Source organism: Gymnoscopelus microlampas (assembly GCF_963454915.1).
Source record: "Gymnoscopelus microlampas genome assembly, chromosome: 2".
NCBI lineage: Eukaryota > Metazoa > Chordata > Actinopteri > Myctophiformes > Myctophidae > Gymnoscopelus > Gymnoscopelus microlampas.
In genome coordinates, this window is record NC_139939.1 from 22,088,128 (window position 1) to 22,105,101 (window position 16,974).

At 41.4% G+C, this 16,974-nt stretch overlaps 1 protein-coding gene across 2 annotated transcripts in view; it reads left to right on the plus strand.

The window, feature by feature from the left end:
- plppr2b (phospholipid phosphatase related 2b) overlaps window positions 1-8,246 on the plus strand; it is an 85,691-nt gene extending 77,445 nt beyond the window's left edge. Inside the window, exons 6-8 of one of the 2 annotated variants that reach the window (XM_084079430.1) lie at window positions 3,543-3,719; window positions 6,370-6,506; window positions 7,958-8,246. In XM_084079430.1, the coding sequence (XP_083935556.1) occupies window positions 3,543-3,719; window positions 6,370-6,506; window positions 7,958-8,066 (423 nt within the window). In that variant the 3' untranslated portion in view covers window positions 8,067-8,246. Of the gene's footprint in view, window positions 1-3,542; window positions 3,720-6,369; window positions 6,523-7,957 lie in introns of both variants that reach the window. The other variant, XM_084079431.1, reaches the window with a different exon arrangement.
- The last annotated feature ends 8,728 nt before the right edge of the window (window positions 8,247-16,974 follow it).

Here is a 16,974-nt window from a genome sequence, read left to right on the forward strand (position 1 = left end):
AATAAAGTATTCAATCAATAAATACTAATTAGAACAGGACAGTGGTGGAAAAAGTACTCAAATTCTTTACTTAAGTAAAAGTCCAGAATTCAAAATTCACTTGAATAAAAGTGTTTGAAAATAGCAGATCTACAAGCTCACAACGCTTCGCATTGTGAGCTTGTAGATCGGCTATTTTCAAATAGCCTATGTATGAAATAGGGCTAAAGTGGTTGATACAGTATATGTTTCATAATAGTATCACTTATATCTGAAAAGTAACTAGTAGCTAAAGTTTTCAAATAATTGTAGTGGAGTAAAAGTACAATATTTGCCTCTGAGATGTAGTGGAGTAGAAGTGAAAGTATTGGAAATTGGAAATACTAGTAAAGTACAAATACCTCAAAATTGTACTTAAGTACAGTACTTAAGGAAATGTACTCAGTTACTTTCCACCACTGGAACAGGATAACATTATAATGAACTATATAAAAGTGGACTTAACGTCCGACCTGGCCATCTGCGCCTGGGCTGGTCAGGTTTGCATAATGTACCGTGTGAGCCATTAGTTGATAGAAATAGAGGCATATTCATCATGTGCATTCTGTCACTGGTAGAAAAAGGCCATATAGACTTAGAGCAGACTTAGCAGCTGACTAATTAGGGGGTCTGTTTGTTTAACCGGGAAAGCATCTGTGTCATTTTTTATTTTAGCTATATATCGTTGCTGTCGGGGAGAAACCTCTTATCTCCATATTTTAACTTTGTTGTGTTTTTTGGGGGGAAATTAACGCCCTACTTTATCATACTACAGCATCACACAAAAGTATCATAAGTAGCAGATCCGCAAGCTCGACATCTGCTACTTTTGCTATTTTTGAATTTGAATCCTGAAAAGTTACAGTTTTGGACATACCTGTATGAGGTTTCCACCCGACAGAGACGATTCTATAGCAAGATAAGTTTTTCAGAAAAGTGTATTTTGTAGAATCAGCCTCAGGTCTAATGGGTTAAGCTGCACATTCCATTTTGTTTCTCCCACCTACACTCCAGCTCCACCTTAGGCTCTGTTTTCCCCTGTGTTTTTTGTTTTGTTGTCAAGATCAAACATAACATTATTCACAACATTGTATAATTACAAATCTGACAGAACTAATTTAGAATTGGATGCATGATGCAACTGCAACAACAGCGGCTGGGAGTCAGTGGAGGGAGCCAGAAGTGGGGATGGGAGGTTGTGCCGTGGCATTTGGTGTCTGTTGTAACTCTTAAAGGACTACAGGCTGATTAGTTTTGGATATGATGGTGCCACCTTGGCGTGTCAGCAAAAACACACTGAGTCAGGATGCAGTTTACACAATGAGGAGGACTGTGGCTTTACTTCCAGTCATTGGTAGCAAGGTAATTGGCAGAGTTGTACAATGATTTGTGGTCTCTCTGCAAAGGAGTTGGTTTGTGGAGTGATGCTGGTAAACTCAAGATTGGACAACACAGCTGAGACTACAACTGATAATTAGCAGGTGTCTTATTAGCTCTCATTAACCAAATCAAAGGCCCTCTGCACATGACTGCTGGCAAGGCAGCCCAGTATTATGGTTTGGCCTAGCCCTGGTTCAGAGCGTTAGTGAGTTCCCTCTAACGCCCTGGAAGACCCCTCGCTCTGCGCTTGTACAAAGAATTCCACTGCCCTGCGAGTGCTCAAGAGTAGTGAAAATAAACAAAACCATTTCGCTACTCACCGAAGCAAAGGCTGTTTTGTGTTGTTGAAAGTCTATTCTCGGAGGTGGGAAGCCTCTCAGCACCCCACCTACTCTGTAAAATACACTTTTTGGGCAGAAAATAAAATATGTCAGCGAGACAGAAATTATTTGTATTTACTCCACAGTGCCCTCTACAGATTTTGGTTAATGGTAAGTTCAAATCCTCCAGATAAGCGAGATGAGATGGAGAGAGCTGCTAAGAAACACCTTGTTCAAGAAAGAAATGAAAACAGTGAAAACCAGGATGTACTTCTTGATGTCAGAGAGGTCAGAGAGTTGGTTTCGTGAGTGAGTGACTGACTGGCTGACTTGAAGGTTGAGAAGACGCAGCATTAAGTTATGGATGAGTTGGTGATGGCGGTAATGAATGGGAGTAGATCAGGGGCAATGTTAATGGGCCTTCGTAATAAACTAGGTACTCTTCAGCAGAGACAGATGGGGGGGGTAGGTTTAGGAGGGGGATAGGTTTAGGAGGGAGGAGAAGGTGGAGAAGGGCTTCCTCTGGTTAGAGGCAGAGGACTGAATTAAGAAATGAATGTACTGTAATTGGACAGTTTCGCTGTTCTGAGGTATGTTCACTCAGCTCGGAGGGTTTCAGATAGCCAAGCAGCTGGTGAAGACAGACATGGCGCTTGGAGGAGTGTGTGTGTGTGTGTGTGTGTGTGTGTGTGTGTGTGTGTGTGTGTGTGTGTGTGTGTGTGTGTGTGTGTGTGTGCGTGCGTGTGCGCGTGTGCATGCGTGCGTGCGTGTGCATGTGAGTGTGTAGGTTATGTGGAGATGTGTGCTCTTGTAACACAAACCTAAAGTTGGTTGGTTGAATAATTAACTCTTATGATAGTATCCATCACCATCTGTACATCTGCCGCATTGCATGACCTTTAAAAACGCTGGCACGGAACCAGTGTATTCCAGATTGGACTCGACACTCAATCAATCAATCAACGTTTATTCAATTCTAGGAAAACACACTGAGGGTTATGACCCTCTTTTCCACTGGTGCAGAGACAAGTTTGGAGAAAACACACAAAAAATATGAGAATGATTAAAAGAAACAGACAGTTAAAAATAAATTGCATCACACAATTTATCAACATCAATTAAAACAGGTGCAATTAAAATCATTGATATGTCAATGTCAGACTGAAAATGTCCTAGAGGAACGAGTGACTTGAGCAGACCCTGTAGACTGTTCCATGTGGGGCACAAAACTTAAAAGCAGTCTTTCCGAGTTCTGTAGAGACATGCGGGATCTCAAGCATCAGACGGTCCTGAGAGCGAGTGTGATAGGCTCTAGTAGCCTATTCCAATGCAAGAGAGATTTCATGCAATGATGAATGACAAAACACAGATCAGACACAGTGAGTGGATTCAACTCATTCTCAAGTGAAAAAGAATGTCCCGGTTTGGCCGGGATTGTCCCGGTTTCAAGCTCTATAATAGCCTGTTTTTTTTATTACCACATTGTCCGGGTTTTTTACCACAATTAAAATAATAACACTTGTTTTGAGTCTATGTTTATTGTGTTCTGTTCTGTTGAAAGGTGAAGTCACTAGGTGTGTTAAATGCTAAAACAATTGTCTCCCATCCTGATGAAAATTTGAATAAAAATACAATTAAAAAAATCAAAGAAATTGTCAAGAGTAGCGAAAATAGCAGATCTACATGGGCTAACACGCTTTTAGATTGGCCATTTTTGCTATTTTTTAAATCCGCTTAAAGTGATTTAGGGTCCCGGTTTGCGTTTTTGAAAAGAATGGTCATTGGTCACACTCACTCTGCTTGTGTGACTGTCTTGTCTTCTAGATGTACGTGACTCTGGTGTTCCGGACCAAAGGCACCCGTCTGACCAAGCCCACGCTGTGTCTGGTGGTGCTGTCCCTGGCCGTGCTGGTGGGCGTGGTGAGGGTGACCGAGCACAGAAACCACTGGGGCGATGTGTTGGCTGGATACCTCACTGGAGGAGCCATCGCTGCCTTCTTGGTAAGAAGGAGATGAGAGAGGGGGTGACGGAAGGGAAAGAGGGGTGAATACACAGAGGCGGGAGAGTTGGGTGCAATGCGTTTGATGGGGATGCAGTGGTCACAGCTGAGTGGGTAGAGAGGCTGTCTGCTGGCAATCATATGGTTTATATTTCGACCCAAAACTCTCGAAAAAAAGAGAGGGGATCAAATATGGACCACCGGGGGACCCCGGTCAATGAAGCATAATGGGTTTCAATGTTTAAGTAACTATTCTAACCCTCAACTGGTCCAGTGGACAGTATAAGACTCCCATCATGTGTGAATGTGTTTAAGTGTATGAGAATTTCAGCAATGGGCTTTGCTGAAAAAATAGTATTCATTGAACCTTCTGTCTAGATCAGTATTTGATGAGGCAAGAGGAGTTGGAGACACTATTTCAAGGTGGTGATGGTTATGCCTCAATTACATTATATCATGGGGAGAAGTACATTAGACACACAGATCGGTGGTAAAGTAGTTCTGCCACGAACAGAAGGTATCAGACCATAATTATACTCACGCTAAGAGATAATCTGTTTTGTGTCATTAGCAACAAGCGATTCTCAAAACAATAGATACCAGGCCTGTGCCATGGCATCGTGACTCTTATAATATGCAAAATGTCAGAACATAATCATAAGGCAAAAGGTGAAGAACATAATGACAATATAATGTATAATTCTAACACAATTCCTCTTCACCTTTCCTGGATAAATAAATGTTAAAACAAGACTGACATTTATATTTATTGACATGAAAGCCAGCCTGACTACAAACAGACCTGTACCTAGTCATGCTTGACGCTTCTCGACACTTTTTCCTCATTGGTTGGCCTCTCAGCTAATGAGGGCTCAGCATCCTCTCAGACTATAGCCTTGTTCCCAGCCTTAATCATCTGCGAAGAGATAAGCCTGGTCACGACCTAAAGCAGAGAGTGTCTATAGGGGCAGGACTTCCGCCGTACGCATTTCCCCCGGAAATAATCTTTTTGGACCAATCACAAGACTCGTTTCCTTCACGGAGAATGTAAACAGATTTGTAAAGCTTCAACGTCATTTCCTGGGGCAGTATACTTCCGCCAAATTCTGGTACTTTCGTTTAGACACTCACGGCTAAGTCTTGCCAAGCGTGCTCAGACTATGGTACCTGGACACACGGCACAGCACGGCGGTGTCAGATTTCACTTACCAGCGCGCACACGAGAGAGAGAGAGATCACAGCCGTGTCAGATTTCAATTACACACACACACACACACACACACACACACACACACACACACACACACACACACACACACACACACACACACACACACAAAGCAGCACCACTGTGCTCTGGTGTGTGAAAATTTAAAGTGAAATCGGACACCACTGTGCTCTCTCTCTGTCTCTCCCGCTCTGGTAAGTGAAATCTGACACCGCTGTGCTGTGCCGTGTGTCCAGATCCCATATTCTGAGAGGATGGCGAGCCCTCATTGGCTTAGAGGCCAGCCAATGAGGAAAAAGTGTCGAGAAGTGTCAAGCATGACTAGGTACAGGTCTGTTTGTAGACGTGGCCGGCTTTCAGCCACCCTGTAAAAAAGAAAGACTGCCGAATTACCGAATTACCACCAATTGGTTTCAGATGCTTGGAGAGTCGAACAGGAGATGCCAAGAACTGGCAAAGAAAAGAGTAATGGAGTCATCAAAGATAGAGAGGAGATGATGGGTGAGGGGAGGATAGAATGGAAGCAGCAGTAGATATAGCACAGCATATAACAGATAGAGAGCTGAGTGTCAAGAGAAGTGAGATGAAGGGGATTGAGGAGAGATGGTGGGAGGAAGAGATAACGGTTGGATCCTTCACTGGAGGGTATGGCTGCATGCCTGCTGAGAAAGAACATGCATATGTTTTCACAGGACAAAGACATACACGCAAATATGCTGTCAGGGTTCGATTTGGTGTGGTGGGGGGGTCCATGCCTCTACTTTTGATATCCTCTTCTCTAGTCATTGATTTGTATCGCTGGTGGGTATAAGTTGTATAGTATGCCTGCTTCGGTCAGACTGAATTAAATACATGCATTTCTTTTTGGGAAATTAGGACTGTCTGATATGTTTGATATTTATGATCTTAAGATGTATGTTAACCTGGTGGCCTGTTTTGGTAAAAAAAATATTCCATTATTTCTTAATTCAAAAATAGTGAATCATGGCCAAACCGCACCAATACAACTAGTCGCAACTCCTTGCAACAGAACAGTTTTAAGGCCATGTCACACCAATGCAACTCCTTGCAACTGCCATTGGGGATAATGGTTGCGAGTAGTTGCAAGTAGTTGCATGTTGCAAGGAGGAGTTTAACTTTAAGTGGTTAAGAAAATGTACCCCTGTTGTTGTTTTGTTGTTGTTGTTTTTCTGTTTTGTTTTTACAAATCGAACCTTGTAAACTGTACATACAGATTGATGGACATGCATGGCATCCTTACTAAACAACTTAGAGAACCATCTGTAATTTCTCTCCCTGAGATGAAATGCTGGCCATGGCTCAGCTTAGTGACTCAGATACTTTCTATATCCACTGTGGAAACACGTATCACTGTGCTGTGTTGAACTTGAGGTACATCTGTCTTTCTTCTGCTCTCCACCAGGTGACATGTGTGATCAACAATTTCCGTCCCACCCAGTTAGCCTGCATGGTGGGTCCGCCCCCCTGCATGCAGCGGCCGGAGGTTTCCTTTGGACTGCCTCTCATCACGTTGCCGCGCGTGGAGAGTCCACTCGAAAAGTTAAGTGGTCTCCAGGTAAGGGGTGGGGGGGCCATTGTTGGGATCATCGCTGGGTTAATTGAACTGTTGCACATGTTGACAAAGTAAATGGAACCTTATGGGTCTATTTGAGTACAAATCGGAACCAAATGGATTTGTACACACTAGGATTTTACGATGTAGATTGGTGTCCCTGATTCAAATTTTTTAAAAAGTATACTTTAAAAACGGGAAAGCATCTGTGTCGTTTTAGAGGTTGCTATGTAGCAACAGGATTTTATTCTTTTTTTAAAATAAAAAATATGAGTTTTTCTGGAAACTCCTATCAAATTGGGGGTCGAACTGGGGGTCCTTGAAAAAAAAAGAACATTTTTGAGAATTACTGGATTAGATATGCCAAGGCTTGGCAAGCCAAATGTGTTTGTATAGCACATCTCATCAACAAGGCCAAAGTGCTTTAAACAAAACATTAAGAGACATTAAGGAAGACATGTAAAAAGACAGTGCCATGTCATTATTCCGATGTTCCATTGGTCCGACTGGCCCCATTATAACTAATCCTATCCCTAATCCTAACCTTAACCTAAGGCACTGTTACAGCAGTCAAGGCTACTGAAGATGAATGTAATGTAAGTTTTTACAAATCCTGAGACGCAAGTCCTTTAAACCTTGATGAATATTCTTACGGTGATAGTAGGCTGACTTTGTAATTGTCTTAATGTGGCTGTTTAAATTCAGGTCTGAGTCCATGACTACATCAAGATTGCTGGCGTGGGTTGTGGTTTTATAGCATTACCAACTGAAGCTTAGCACTGAATTATTATCGTTCTTTCTTGGCTCCAAAAATAATTACTACAGATTTGTCTGTTTTTAATTTGAAGAAAATGCTGGCACATCCAATCGTTGCATTCACTCAGTGCTTGTAGTCCCCTGGTGATATGGTTATGTAAATGTGTGTTGCCTGCATAAGTAGGGTATTTGGTCCTAGACCATGTTGTATTTTCAAACCATTGGCATATTTTGGCCACTGAGCACTTGAACCCTCACTCTCACTCTTTTCTTTTCTTTTCTTTTCTTTTCTTTTCTTTTCTTTTCTTTTCTTTTCTTTTCTTCTTTTCTTTTCTTTTCTTTTCTTTTACACTTTTACCATGGCATCCCAATTTTGGGCATATAATTATAGGCGAAATAAATAAATAATAAAATAAATAAAATAAAATAGGTCTATGTATCAGATCTACAAGCTCATAACATATCACACTGCTACGTTTTGTGAGCTTGTGTGATTATTATTTTTTGGTGTTTAAGTGGTTAAGCTACCTCAGTACTATTTCAGACTTCCACAATTTGATTGTGTGTACTACTAACTTCTCTTCTCTCTCTCTCTCTCTTTCTCATCTGTCTGTCTGTCTGTTTGTCTGTCTGTCTGTCTGTCTGTCTGTCTCTCTCTCGTCTCTTCCTTTCTCCCGCTCAGACTCCAGGGTTACCGTACTCTGAGATCACATGACCATCAGCCAATCCCGCCCCCCGCCCCTCCCGACGTGCTCCTCCCCTCACGGCGTTGCCTCACCAGCGCAGTCTAGACATGCCCTCTGGACCCCCCGCCCCCTGTCCGGCCCACCCTGAAGGACGGCCCCCTCTCCGACGAGCCAAATCCACCCAAGTCTGAAGACAGAGCTGTCTTATGAGCCCCGCTCGTCAGCTGGTTGAGATCCTCTACTTCAGGGGTTCCTAAACTTTTTTCATCTCCAGACCCAAAACATTTATTTTATGTTTCAATAATAGTGAAAGTAGTAGATCTAGATCTAGATTTTGCAGCTATTTTCACTATTTCTTAAAAGCTTTTTTAATTTATGGAATTGTTTTAGATTTTTTTTACATTTCTTTGTAACTTTTTTAAGTTGTTTTGATTTATTCATTTATTTTTATTTGTAGGAAATGAAAAAAAATAAACCATAAAAATGGGTCCGTGACCCCAAAATAGGTCCTGACCCATTGTTTGGGAACCACTGCTCTGGACCAATAGAGAGGTGGATACCGTCCTCCCGTTGTGTGTCAAAGTCAGTCTCCTGTTTTCCTATTGGGTAAAAAACCCAACCAAGAGCCAGCGGAAGACTCACCAAAGCCAAGACTGTTGTTGAGCTGTGGAAGCAATACGTTCAACCACTTTATCTGTCCCGTGTTTCCCCGTCCACAGTGATCCTAAACTAAAGCTGAACCTAAAAGCTCTCAGCAGAGACTAATATTAGGGATGGAAGTACCCATACTGCTGATTGATCGTCCTCAACTCTCAGGAATAAAAAAAAAGACATAAAATCAAAAAAGGACATTTTAATTAATCAAAGAGGAGGTGCAGTTGTAAATTGTTGTATGGTCTAATTAGATACCCCCCTCCCTGAAATGGTTGAAAGTGACAAAGTGAAAAAGAACAAAGACTTCAAAGACTTCTCAAAGAGAAAAGCACTTTTGTAAATTACTTTGCAGAGGAACAAGTTTATTGTTTGGTGGACTGTACTGTTTATTATTGTATTTTGAGGCATTTTATTTGAGTTGAATCTTTTGTTGTATATTGTATGATGACGTACAAGGATATAAGGGATCTTTACACCCACTAGCGCTGTGCTGGTCATATAGACCCACGTCAGTTATGGGTCATCAATCAATAGGATCATTTGAGCAAGTGACATCTTAAAACCACATGAACCCTAGCCTCACTATTCTGGGGCAAACACTTGACAGAAACTGCAGTTTTACAATCTCGCACAACGTGATGTGAGCTTGTAGATCTGCTATTTTTTGTGAAGAGATTTGGTGGAGAGGGAAAAAAGGAGCGGACCGTGTATAGAACCCTGGGGGATCCCGGTCAACTAAGTAAATTATATAGGGTTTAAGTGGATTTTTAAGCTGAATTGTAATGTGTAGTGTTGTGAGGAGATTATGCCAAATGAAATGAAAGTTGCCAGTGCGTATGCAATGTGTCCCGAGAGCTCGGCCTCAAAGGCCCTGCAAAAACTCTGCCAGCCTACCTGAAATGTGTCATCCGGCAGAGAGCAGATGCGTTTTTCCCGAGCCTTGAGGGCCAGCTCTCGAGACACAGAACACATTGGGAAGTTCTGTGTCAGATTTTACGTGTCCTCACAGGATTCAGGTTACAAATTCGACAAAGTGGCCCCCTGACTGACATGTTTTCTCTACTGTTGCTCAGTTGATCCTCACAAATGTTTTGCTGTTAGTTTAACTTGGCACTTGAGTGGATGTTTATTTTATTATTTTAGGTGCCCATTCTTTGAAATGTTTCAAGGGGTTTTGGGTATACGGCTTCCGACCTGTTCTGACTGACGTGGAGCTGAAGTTTTCCTGGTGCTCCATTGTATAAAGTTCAAGCTCTTTTCTCTACTTTGCTTCTATGCTTCTTCTTTTTTTATATTTACCTTTATCTAAGTATCCTTTGTGTCAGCTTCTTTCCCTTTAATGTGGACCAGGTGCTTAATGTGGATTCTCTTGATTTGATGTTGCTTAGTTCAGCTGGGTCTACCCACACTGGTGCAAGTGGAGGCAGCTAAAGCATTCAGATACTTTTGAACAGGGCTCCAGACTAACCTCTTTGTTGGTTGCACCGGTGCGCCTACCCTTTTCATATAGGTGCACCAGTGAGGTGCACCCACACATACACATCGACAGACCTACTAAATCCAATAAGGTGCACTGTTGCGACTGATGAAAATGTTTAGTTGCACTGGACAGATTTTTTAGTGCATTCTCGACCTTCTCGATGTACAAGCTAGGCCGCAATACAAGGTGTTTCTTTTGTTCAATGCTACTTCTTGCCTTGTCTCTGTTTTTAAATTCCATCTTTCTTTTCAAGTCCATCTTCCTGCATCATTCCATCGTCTTGATTCAAGATAACACCACAAAGCCGCGTGCATCGCATGCAGGGGTAAGAGCTCTGCGGTTTGTATTTTTGTACAGCCTATAGGTTTATTCATGCAGTATATACAGTATAGACACAATATAAACAGTTATTTAAATCTTGTGAACGGTCTTGTAAGATAGTACGCAGATGTTGAGCAGGAATGTAGCGCAAATAACAAGTGTGTGAAATCTGATGCTGCCACACTTGAATCAAAGTATAGGCTACAGTAGATACTCCTGGTCAAATATTACTCAACTAAAGTGTGTCAAAATTGTACTGTAGAGTTAAAGTACTGGAGTATTTTCTTTTAAGAATACTTATGTATTCAAAGAACATGCTTTTAAAACACTTTAGTATTCAAAAGTGCAAATTAGAACGTACATTTTATTTTTATTATCAATACATTGCTGTATTAAAATTCTGAAACAAATATTAATAATAAAATACAAATACTCAAGTAAAGTACAGATTCTCACAAAATGTACTGAAGTACAGTACTCAGCACTACAATAAAGGTACTTTGTTACTGTCCACCACTGGTGTTGCATCATTGCAGTTCAAACGTACATCGCAGGCAGGTTGCACTATACTGTAGTACTCTGACACAACAGTATAGGAATAATACACAATGGTTTAATATTGTAAGGAAGAAGACATTACATTTATGATTAAATTAGTCGTGGGTGTGTGCAGTCACGTGCGCAAGCAGTGTGCACATGTCTTTGTGTGTGTGAGTGTGTGTGTGTGTGCGTGTGCGTGTGCGTGTGCGTGCGTGCGTGCGTGTGTGTGTGTGTGTGTGTGTGTGCTTAGCTGAATCTACAGTATGGGTATATGTTTATAATGAGCACGTCATACAGCAGCCTAGCTGTTAATTTGGCAATCTGTTAACTTAAACCGTCAAAAATAATTATGCCATAATTAGCTGCTCACAGTTACAGTAAGTGTACTGTACCTTCAGGCTGCCGAAGGACCCCTACTGAGGTGTCTAAACAATGCCTGTCATAGCAGGAGCTGCTCATTAGCCCTGAAAATACCTAAAATCATTCAGTCTGAAAGAGACAGAAAACAACATAATTGTCCAATATATTATTTTCATGTTAAGATGTCTCAGTTTTGTATCGATTTGACGAAATAAATGCCAGGTGCCATTCTAAGCAGTTTGAATTGCATTTCTATGTAGAATGTTATTTTCTGCTACAGTATAGCCTACAGTATGGTGCTTCTCAACCTTTTCTGGATCAGGGCCCACTTGAAAATCGTGAAAGCATTCGCACATGTATTTTCAGAGCATGCTTGTTTTAATGATCAATCAATTGGTTGATTCCACCTTGGATAAATGGAACCTACGTACTATACTAGAAGTTCTTATTTATTGGTATCACTTTTTGTTATATTATCATTGAAATCTCATTTGGGGGGCCACTTGCAATACACTCGTGGCCAACCAGTGGGCCCCGGCCCACGGGTTGAGAACCACTGCCCTACAGCACAACACACATGAATAATTCATAAAACTCTGTGTTTTGCACATTGATAGTGTTTTGTGATGTTGATGTTGGGAGCTGGTGGGAGACACGTTTAAAACAGATTTTTCATTTTTATTCAAATCAGGAATGTGTCAAATCCACAGCACCAGCCAGCAAAAATGAACGATACTTGCTGGGTCAAGGTGATATTTAGACTAAGGAGCACTGTAATATGGCCAAAGGAAAAACAACTGCTACAGGCCTATTCAAAATATGATACTATATTATTCTGTTGAGTATTTTGGGAAGGCATCATTACAAGAAATGTGACATTTACAGATGTGCCACTTCAAAACTTCACACGTTACTGTTCTTTCCCTGAAAGTACCCTGAAAATGCATTTTTTTTCCTCCCTGTTCTGCCCTTAAAAAGGCACTGTTTTGCCCCTGAAAAGAAGTTGTCACTACACACCCCCGTTTTTCCCTTCAACAGACATCCATATACATGAGAACAAAAGAATGTGTGTTGAAGAAGGTGTCAGACTCATTATGAGGCGAAAGGTGATTTGAAGAGGTCCTTGACCAGTTGCTCAAATTAATTAACATCATACAAGCAGTGATCATCAAAATAATTCAGCATTTTAAATGCCCTTCTTTGTCCCTCTTATTGCCCTGGGAATCCCCTGAAAATGTACTGTCTTGGCGATGGCAGGACATTTGAAGTTTTGAAATGGCACATCTGTAAGTACTAATAATTCAGCTTGACATCATGGACACAAGTCAATGGACTTGATACTTATGATACCTTATCATTCATTTCAAAAATAGCTACAATAGCAATGTGTCACAATGCGATGCATTCTCTATCATATCATTATCGTATTACGTTTGCAAATCAATGATTTTGGAGGAGGTGCCATTTTCTAAAAGATAAATCTGATCAGGGAACATCTCTTCAACATGAGAGGCTCAGCATCAGTGTGCTGCTGCTGCCCCTTAGTGGTGATTACATGTAATTAAGAATGGTGTGTGAATGCAATATATTGCATCAACATAACCCTAACACAATCTTCATAATCAATGATTCAAAGCAAGACGTGTCATGTATTTCCTTTTTTTCCTGTTAATGAGAATTAGCTATTTATGTTTCCTAACTGATTCCAGAAAAAAAACTGCTGAAAATGTGTTGTTAACCCATGTCAAACACTGGGATGTAGCTACACAAGGTGATGATGTGTATCATGTTAAGGGAGCTGAAGAATCAGGTTCAAGGTTCATCACTTCACAACTCATTCATTTCAATGACTATTAAGTCAAATGACAAGAATGTAACATTTGAAAATGTCAAAAGGCAAACAAATGTGATCTGACCAATCTTTCTCTCCCTCTCTCTTTTAGCTCTTTCTCTCGCTCGCTCAGTTGCTCAATCTCTTTTTTCCCTCCCTCCCCCTTTGGGTGTTCCTGTGTGTCTGTTCCTGTATGTCTGTCTTTTTTATTAACCACACACACACACACACACACACACACACACACACACACACACACACACACACACACACACACACACACACACACACACACACACACACACACACACACACACACACACACACACACACACACACACACTGAGGACTCACAGCACTCTCTCAGCAGCATTATCTTTCCCGGAAATTGCTTCTCAAGCACAGCCGGAGCCCCATTAGAAAAGAGGAGCTCTATGGTGTAACCTTTTTAAAAAGCCATTAGTGATGCACCTGCTTCTCTCTCTCTCTCTCTCTCTCTCTCTCTCTCTCTCTCTCTCTCTCTCTCTCTCTCTCTCTCTCTCTCTCTCTCTCTCTCTCCTCTGTGTTCCTACTCTTCTCTCTCTCTGTCCCTATTTGTCTCTCTTGTTAACGCTGCCAGACAGACAGAAAGACACGTCACACGCAGGCAGGCACACACACACACACACACACACACACACACACACACACACACACACACACACACACACACACACACACACACACACACACACACACACACACACACACACACACACACAATGTTTCTCCTTGATCCCCAATAAAGAGCTTTATTTCTCTCTCTTCTGCTCTGTGACCCTTACAGAGTGCATGGTGCTGAGAGGCTCATATAAGAGAGAAGGTCAATACATTGATTGCTCCAGTGCTCCTATAATGCATGTATACAAATACTCAGCATGACCAGTTTGCCTCCATTTCTGTGACTATGAAAGCGGGTTCATTATGGGGCCAGACAGACAGAAAGACACGTCACACGTGTGCACACGCACACACACGCACGCACACACACACACACACACACACACACACACACACACACACACACACACACACACACACACACACACACACACACACACACACACACACACACACACACACACACACACACACACACACACAAACACATTTTTGTATTATTATATTTGTGAGGACATCAACATGTTTGGTCTACATTGGAAACTCAAAACAAATTACACCGAATTTACTGAACATTATCTGCTATAGCAAAGAGAAAAACTAAAATAATATATACAAAATGTACAAATGTATAATGATGTGATAATGTAGTTTATGATTAGTCTTAGAATTAACATGTTTTCTTTTCAGCATGTCATGTTAAAAAAGAAGGAAAAAGAACACTCATCTGCCAGTATAGACTTGAGTGAGGTGCTGGAGCCAAAAAGAAACCAAATGAAGCCTTCGCAAATTCAAAACTGTGCAATAATTCTTATCATTTTGTTTGTATATAGGAAACTTTCGGTCATAGACCTTCTTCAGCCAAACAATAATAATTAAAAGTGAAAGCTGAGGACATGCACAATCAATGTAAAGCGCTTCGGATAGAAGCGCTATATAAATGCACCATTTACCATTTATTATAGAGACCTGTGTTGCATGTTATTCTTTCTCTGCACCCACACTTACTGGCATGCTTCACTGAATAAAGCCACACACTTCTACACACGCACACACACACACACACACACACACACACACACACACACACACACACACACACACACACACACATTACCCACATGAACCCTATAGCGTCTCTATTCTGGGCATTTTGTAGTAGGCCAAACATTCAGCGTAAAGAAGCGAGCGTTCATTGAGAAGGTGAACATGCAACGAATTGTACGTGTGAGCTTGTAGATCTGCTATTTTCTGCAAAGACTTTCTGTGTAGAGCAAAAAAAGGGAGAAAAAAAGAGATAAAAAAAGAATAGAACCCTAGGGGGCCCCAGTCATGGAAGTATGTAGGGTCTAAGTGGTTAAAGGAGAAAGCTAAATAAATGAGTGGAGAAACATAATGAATGCATTTAATTAACAGTTAATTAACAGCCTATCATGCTCTGCATGAATATAGAGCCTTTATTTCTCTCTCTTCTGCTCTGTGACCCTTACGCTGTCCGTGGTGCTGAAAGGCTCGTGTCAGAGAGAAGGTCAATACATTGATTGCTTCTCCTACGCTCCTATCATGCATGGATAAAAATACCCAGCATGCCTCCATTTCTGATCAAGATGGCAGGAGAAAAACATGTGTGACTGTAATAAGACGGTTCATTATTTTGGCACGGTGGCCAGTGTTGCCAGATTCTGTGAGAGAAACAAGCAACCAGGTCTAGGAAGCGACTACTATACTACTATGGGCCACATGAGCACTTCAACATATACATCAGCTATTTGAAAATAGCAGATCTACAAGCTCACAACGCGTCGCGATGCGACGCGTTGTGAGCTTGTAGATCGGCTATTTTCAAATAAGATCTTGCGGGGAAATTATAATAAGCAGATCTGGCAACCCTGACGGTGGCAGGAGCTTCACTTACAAAGTCTGCTCAACTGGCTGGTGTAGTACTCAGATATTTTACTTAAGTAAAAGTATCAATACCACAATGTAAAAAATACCCTGTTTCAAGTAAAAGGCCTGTGTTCAAAATGTTACTTGAGTAAAAGTACAAAAGTACTGGCATAAAAATATACTTAAAGTACCAAAGGTAAAAGTACTAGAATGTTTGAAAATAGCAGATCTACAAGCTCACAACGCACACACACATACATGCGATGCGTTGTGAGCTTGTAGATCGGCTATTTTGAAAGAGCCTATAAAATAGGGCTAAAGTGGTTAATGTATGTTTCATAATATCATAATTTAAATCTGAAAAGTAACTAGTAACTAAAGTTTTCAAATAATTGTAGTGGATTAAGAGTACAATATTTGCCTCTGAGATGTAGTGGAGTAGAAGTAAAGTACAAATACCTCAAAATTGTACTTAAGTAAATGTACTTTGCACCACTGGTGCATGATGTGTAAGAGCAACTTATCCTCAGGTGACAGCATGTATAGCGTACACCACGAGAACAGTATACCAGGCCTGAGTGTATTTACCCCGATGGTGAGGGGGTTATGCTATATGGGGGGCATTCTCCTGGCATGGTTTAGGTCCACTTGTCCAACAGGATCTAAAATAAATCAATCAATACAAGCTATCCTGAGTGATCACCTCTGTGATGAAACACTTCTATCCTGATGGGAGCGGTCTCTTCCAGGAGGACAATGCCCCCACACAGGGCTGGAGAGGTCTGAATGGAGAATGAAAATGATGTGAATCATGCTATCAGTATCTCCAGATCTCAGCCCATTTGAACACTTATGGGAGAATTTGGACCGAGGTGTTAGCGCCATCATCTTTTGTTAGAATGGTGTTCCATCCCATCAGTAGGGTTACACAAAGACACGTCACACGCAGACAGGCCGGCCTGCACGCACGCGAACACACGCGCACACGCTAACACACACACACACACACACACACACACACACACACACACACACACACACACACACACACACACACACACACACACACACACACACACACACACACACACACACACTCACACTCACACTCACTCAGAGCTTTATTTCTCGCTCTTCTGCTCAGTTTGTTTTCTTTCTTTCTTTTATTTATTAGTCAAATGTAAACAGCAAGAGGTACAATCAGACATTAAGTCTAAAAGGATAACACAAAAAAGGTCCTGGGGACTTGTTTCCATTGTGGTCCTATATGCATTCATGTA